Genomic DNA, 6,695 nt, shown 5'->3' on the forward strand with positions numbered 1-6,695 from the left:
TTTATTTTTTGAGACAGGGTCTCCCTCTGTCACCCAGGCTAGAATACAGTGGCACGATCTTGGTTCATTGCAGCCTTGAACACCTGAGCTCAGGTGATCCTCTTGCCTCCGCCTCCCAAGTAGCCAGGACTACAGACATGGCTACAGACTACAGATGCCTGGCCAAGTTGTAAGATTTTTTATAGAGACAGAGTCTTGCTGTGTTGCCCAGGCTGGTCTCAAACTCCTGGCCTCTAGCGATTCCCTCAGCCTCACGAATCACTCCTATTTTATTTTATTTTATTTTTGTTGTTTTGTCGAGACAGAGTCTTGCCATGTTGCCCAGGCTGGTCTCAAACTCCTGGCCTCTAGCGATTCCCTCAGCCTCACGAATCACTCCTATTTTATTTTATTTTATTTTTGTTGTTTTGTCGAGACAGAGTCTTGCCATGTTGCCCAGGCTGGTCTCAAACTCCTGGCCTCTAGCGATTCCCTCAGCCTCACGAATCACTCCTATTTTATTTTATTTTATTTTTGTTGTTTTGTCGAGACAGAGTCTTGCCATGTTGCCCAGGCTGGTCTCAAACTCCTGGCCTCTAGCGATTCCCTCAGCCTCACGAATCACTCCTATTTTATTTTATTTTATTTTTGTTGTTTTGTCGAGACAGAGTCTTGCCATGTTGCCCAGGCTGGTCTCAAACTCCTGGCCTCTAGCGATTCCCTCAGCCTCACGAATCACTCCTATTTTATTTTATTTTATTTTTGTTGTTTTGTCGAGACAGAGTCTTGCCATGTTGCCCAGGCTGGTCTCAAACTCCTGGCCTCTAGCGATTCCCTCAGCCTCACGAATCACTCCTATTTTATTTTATTTTATTTTTGTTGTTTTGTCGAGACAGAGTCTTGCCATGTTGCCCAGGCTGGTCTCAAACTCCTGGCCTCTAGCGATTCCCTCAGCCTCACGAATCACTCCTATTTTATTTTATTTTATTTTTGTTGTTTTGTCGAGACAGAGTCTTGCCATGTTGCCCAGGCTGGTCTCAAACTCCTGGCCTCTAGCGATTCCCTCAGCCTCACGAATCACTCCTATTTTATTTTATTTTATTTTTGTTGTTTTGTCGAGACAGAGTCTTGCCATGTTGCCCAGGCTGGTCTCAAACTCCTGGCCTCTAGCGATTCCCTCAGCCTCACGAATCACTCCTATTTTATTTTATTTTATTTTTGTTGTTTTGTCGAGACAGAGTCTTGCCATGTTGCCCAGGCTGGTCTCAAACTCCTGGCCTCTAGCGATTCCCTCAGCCTCACGAATCACTCCTATTTTATTTTATTTTATTTTTGTTGTTTTGTCGAGACAGAGTCTTGCCATGTTGCCCAGGCTGGTCTCAAACTCCTGGCCTCTAGCGATTCCCTCAGCCTCACGAATCACTCCTATTTTATTTTATTTTATTTTTGTTGTTTTGTCGAGACAGAGTCTTGCCATGTTGCCCAGGCTGGTCTCAAACTCCTGGCCTCTAGCGATTCCCTCAGCCTCACGAATCACTCCTATTTTATTTTATTTTATTTTTGTTGTTTTGTCGAGACAGAGTCTTGCCATGTTGCCCAGGCTGGTCTCAAACTCCTGGCCTCTAGCGATTCCCTCAGCCTCACGAATCACTCCTATTTTATTTTATTTTATTTTTGTTGTTTTGTCGAGACAGAGTCTTGCCATGTTGCCCAGGCTGGTCTCAAACTCCTGGCCTCTAGCGATTCCCTCAGCCTCACGAATCACTCCTATTTTATTTTATTTTATTTTTGTTGTTTTGTCGAGACAGAGTCTTGCCATGTTGCCCAGGCTGGTCTCAAACTCCTGGCCTCTAGCGATTCCCTCAGCCTCACGAATCACTCCTATTTTATTTTATTTTATTTTTGTTGTTTTGTCGAGACAGAGTCTTGCCATGTTGCCCAGGCTGGTCTCAAACTCCTGGCCTCTAGCGATTCCCTCAGCCTCACGAATCACTCCTATTTTATTTTATTTTATTTTTGTTGTTTTGTCGAGACAGAGTCTTGCCATGTTGCCCAGGCTGGTCTCAAACTCCTGGCCTCTAGCGATTCCCTCAGCCTCACGAATCACTCCTATTTTATTTTATTTTATTTTTGTTGTTTTGTCGAGACAGAGTCTTGCCATGTTGCCCAGGCTGGTCTCAAACTCCTGGCCTCTAGCGATTCCCTCAGCCTCACGAATCACTCCTATTTTATTTTATTTTATTTTTGTTGTTTTGTCGAGACAGAGTCTTGCCATGTTGCCCAGGCTGGTCTCAAACTCCTGGCCTCTAGCGATTCCCTCAGCCTCACGAATCACTCCTATTTTATTTTATTTTATTTTTGTTGTTTTGTCGAGACAGAGTCTTGCCATGTTGCCCAGGCTGGTCTCAAACTCCTGGCCTCTAGCGATTCCCTCAGCCTCACGAATCACTCCTATTTTATTTTATTTTATTTTTGTTGTTTTGTCGAGACAGAGTCTTGCCATGTTGCCCAGGCTGGTCTCAAACTCCTGGCCTCTAGCGATTCCCTCAGCCTCACGAATCACTCCTATTTTATTTTATTTTATTTTTGTTGTTTTGTCGAGACAGAGTCTTGCCATGTTGCCCAGGCTGGTCTCAAACTCCTGGCCTCTAGCGATTCCCTCAGCCTCACGAATCACTCCTATTTTATTTTATTTTATTTTTGTTGTTTTGTCGAGACAGAGTCTTGCCATGTTGCCCAGGCTGGTCTCAAACTCCTGGCCTCTAGCGATTCCCTCAGCCTCACGAATCACTCCTATTTTATTTTATTTTATTTTTGTTGTTTTGTCGAGACAGAGTCTTGCCATGTTGCCCAGGCTGGTCTCAAACTCCTGGCCTCTAGCGATTCCCTCAGCCTCACGAATCACTCCTATTTTATTTTATTTTATTTTTGTTGTTTTGTCGAGACAGAGTCTTGCCATGTTGCCCAGGCTGGTCTCAAACTCCTGGCCTCTAGCGATTCCCTCAGCCTCACGAATCACTCCTATTTTATTTTATTTTATTTTTGTTGTTTTGTCGAGACAGAGTCTTGCCATGTTGCCCAGGCTGGTCTCAAACTCCTGGCCTCTAGCGATTCCCTCAGCCTCACGAATCACTCCTATTTTATTTTATTTTATTTTTGTTGTTTTGTCGAGACAGAGTCTTGCCATGTTGCCCAGGCTGGTCTCAAACTCCTGGCCTCTAGCGATTCCCTCAGCCTCACGAATCACTCCTATTTTATTTTATTTTATTTTTGTTGTTTTGTCGAGACAGAGTCTTGCCATGTTGCCCAGGCTGGTCTCAAACTCCTGGCCTCTAGCGATTCCCTCAGCCTCACGAATCACTCCTATTTTATTTTATTTTATTTTTGTTGTTTTGTCGAGACAGAGTCTTGCCATGTTGCCCAGGCTGGTCTCAAACTCCTGGCCTCTAGCGATTCCCTCAGCCTCACGAATCACTCCTATTTTATTTTATTTTATTTTTGTTGTTTTGTCGAGACAGAGTCTTGCCATGTTGCCCAGGCTGGTCTCAAACTCCTGGCCTCTAGCGATTCCCTCAGCCTCACGAATCACTCCTATTTTATTTTATTTTATTTTTGTTGTTTTGTCGAGACAGAGTCTTGCCATGTTGCCCAGGCTGGTCTCAAACTCCTGGCCTCTAGCGATTCCCTCAGCCTCACGAATCACTCCTATTTTATTTTATTTTATTTTTGTTGTTTTGTCGAGACAGAGTCTTGCCATGTTGCCCAGGCTGGTCTCAAACTCCTGGCCTCTAGCGATTCCCTCAGCCTCACGAATCACTCCTATTTTATTTTATTTTATTTTTGTTGTTTTGTCGAGACAGAGTCTTGCCATGTTGCCCAGGCTGGTCTCAAACTCCTGGCCTCTAGCGATTCCCTCAGCCTCACGAATCACTCCTATTTTATTTTATTTTATTTTTGTTGTTTTGTCGAGACAGAGTCTTGCCATGTTGCCCAGGCTGGTCTCAAACTCCTGGCCTCTAGCGATTCCCTCAGCCTCACGAATCACTCCTATTTTATTTTATTTTATTTTTGTTGTTTTGTCGAGACAGAGTCTTGCCATGTTGCCCAGGCTGGTCTCAAACTCCTGGCCTCTAGCGATTCCCTCAGCCTCACGAATCACTCCTATTTTATTTTATTTTATTTTTGTTGTTTTGTCGAGACAGAGTCTTGCCATGTTGCCCAGGCTGGTCTCAAACTCCTGGCCTCTAGCGATTCCCTCAGCCTCACGAATCACTCCTATTTTATTTTATTTTATTTTTGTTGTTTTGTCGAGACAGAGTCTTGCCATGTTGCCCAGGCTGGTCTCAAACTCCTGGCCTCTAGCGATTCCCTCAGCCTCACGAATCACTCCTATTTTATTTTATTTTATTTTTGTTGTTTTGTCGAGACAGAGTCTTGCCATGTTGCCCAGGCTGGTCTCAAACTCCTGGCCTCTAGCGATTCCCTCAGCCTCACGAATCACTCCTATTTTATTTTATTTTATTTTTGTTGTTTTGTCGAGACAGAGTCTTGCCATGTTGCCCAGGCTGGTCTCAAACTCCTGGCCTCTAGCGATTCCCTCAGCCTCACGAATCACTCCTATTTTATTTTATTTTATTTTTGTTGTTTTGTCGAGACAGAGTCTTGCCATGTTGCCCAGGCTGGTCTCAAACTCCTGGCCTCTAGCGATTCCCTCAGCCTCACGAATCACTCCTATTTTATTTTATTTTATTTTTGTTGTTTTGTCGAGACAGAGTCTTGCCATGTTGCCCAGGCTGGTCTCAAACTCCTGGCCTCTAGCGATTCCCTCAGCCTCACGAATCACTCCTATTTTATTTTATTTTATTTTTGTTGTTTTGTCGAGACAGAGTCTTGCCATGTTGCCCAGGCTGGTCTCAAACTCCTGGCCTCTAGCGATTCCCTCAGCCTCACGAATCACTCCTATTTTATTTTATTTTATTTTTGTTGTTTTGTCGAGACAGAGTCTTGCCATGTTGCCCAGGCTGGTCTCAAACTCCTGGCCTCTAGCGATTCCCTCAGCCTCACGAATCACTCCTATTTTATTTTATTTTATTTTTGTTGTTTTGTCGAGACAGAGTCTTGCCATGTTGCCCAGGCTGGTCTCAAACTCCTGGGTTCAAACAGTCCTTCCACCTTGGCCTCCCAGAGTGTTGTGATGACAGTCATGAACCATCACAACAACCAGTCTTTTCCTTTCCTTTCCCTTCCTTTCCTTTCCTTTCTTTTCCTTTTCCTTTTTCTTTTCTTTCTTTTTTTTTTTTTTTTTTTTTTTTTTGGAGATAGAGTCTTGCTCTGTCGCCCAGGCTGGAGTGCAGTGGCACAGTCTCGGCTCACTGCAACCTCTGCCTCCCGGGTTCAAACGATTGTCCTGCCTCAGCCTGCCAAGTAGCTGGGACTACAGGCATGTGCCAGCACATCTGGCTAATTTTTGTATTTTTAGTAGAGATGGGGTTTCACCATGTTGTCCAGGCTGGTCTCGAACTCCTGACGACCTCAGGTGATCTGCTCACCTCAGCCTCCCAAAGTGCTGGGATTACAGGCATGAGCTACCGTGCCCAGCCTCCTTTTTTTTTTAAACCCCACCAGCTTTCAACCCCTACTTCAGATCCCCTGGGCCTGTACCTGGTTTCCTGTTGGACACTTGGTTGGGTAGATACTGGTGTCCCAGAGATGAGAAATCAATTCTTCAGACATCCTTTTTTCCTGGTCTGTAGAAAGAGCAGTGATGGACCCATACAGCGCTTTGACAAGTGCCTGGAGGAGTTCTACGCACTCTGTGACCAGCTGGAGCTCTGCCTGGTGAGAAGCCTTCTGGACACGGGGTAACGACAGCCCTGTCCCAGTCTCCGGGGTCCTCAGAAACCCTCAGTCAGTCAGTCAACTCACACTCAACTGGGGAGCTCCTGTGGGCCAGACCTGTGCTTCCACCACCACTGAGGACCCGGGGTTGCTCTGATCCTTGCCCTCACAGAGCTTTCAGTTGAGTGGAATAATAAGCACACCCCTCAACAGTGACAGCGCAGAGTGCTCAGTGCTGTGATAGGAGAAGCTTAGGCCAGAGTGGTTAGGGTTATGATTGGGGAGGCACAGGCAGAGGGATCAGGGCTGGGATGCAGAAATCTCAGCAGTGGAAGCACTGGGTGGGGATAGGAAGAGAGTGGCTTAGGGAAGGCTACTGCTAGAGAGCACATCTGACCAGGTCTGAAACGAAGGGAAGAGGGGCAGGAGTTGAGAGGAGGGCAAGTGACTAAGAATACAACCTCTGGAGTCAGATGCACCACTAGTCTCTACCTCTGACCTCTGGGTTCCTCCTTAGGAAAATGGAGTTTCCAGGAAAACTTAGAATATGCATGTAAACTACTTAACATGATACTAGGCATATGGCAAATGTGTACTGTAGTATCATCATTATTTTGGACTGGTTTTTTTTGTCGGGGAGACGAGGTGGGGACAGTCTCATTCTGTCACCTAGGCTAGAGTATAGTGGCACCATCTCAGCTCACTGCAGCCTCCTCCTCCTGGTTTCAAGTGATTCTGGTGCCTCAGCCTCCCAAGTAGCTGGGACTATAGGTGCACACTACCACGCCTGGCTCATTTTTAAATTTTGTATTTTATACCAAAAATACAAAATTTGAGCCAGGCGTGGTGGTGTGTGCCTGTAGTCCCAGTTACATGGG

At 45.5% G+C, this 6,695-nt stretch overlaps 1 protein-coding gene across 1 annotated transcript in view; it reads left to right on the forward strand.

The window, feature by feature from the left end:
- The window catches only part of MED29 (mediator complex subunit 29), a 13,797-nt gene that overhangs the window by 1,432 nt on the left and 5,670 nt on the right, over nt 1-6,695 (forward strand). Inside the window, 1 exon segment of the mRNA XM_011952430.1 lies at nt 5,729-5,817. Coding sequence (XP_011807820.1) covers nt 5,729-5,817 — 89 coding nt within the window.

Source organism: Colobus angolensis, unplaced genomic scaffold (genome assembly GCF_000951035.1).
Source record: "Colobus angolensis palliatus isolate OR3802 unplaced genomic scaffold, Cang.pa_1.0 Scaffold34, whole genome shotgun sequence".
Taxonomy (NCBI): domain Eukaryota; kingdom Metazoa; phylum Chordata; class Mammalia; order Primates; family Cercopithecidae; genus Colobus; species Colobus angolensis.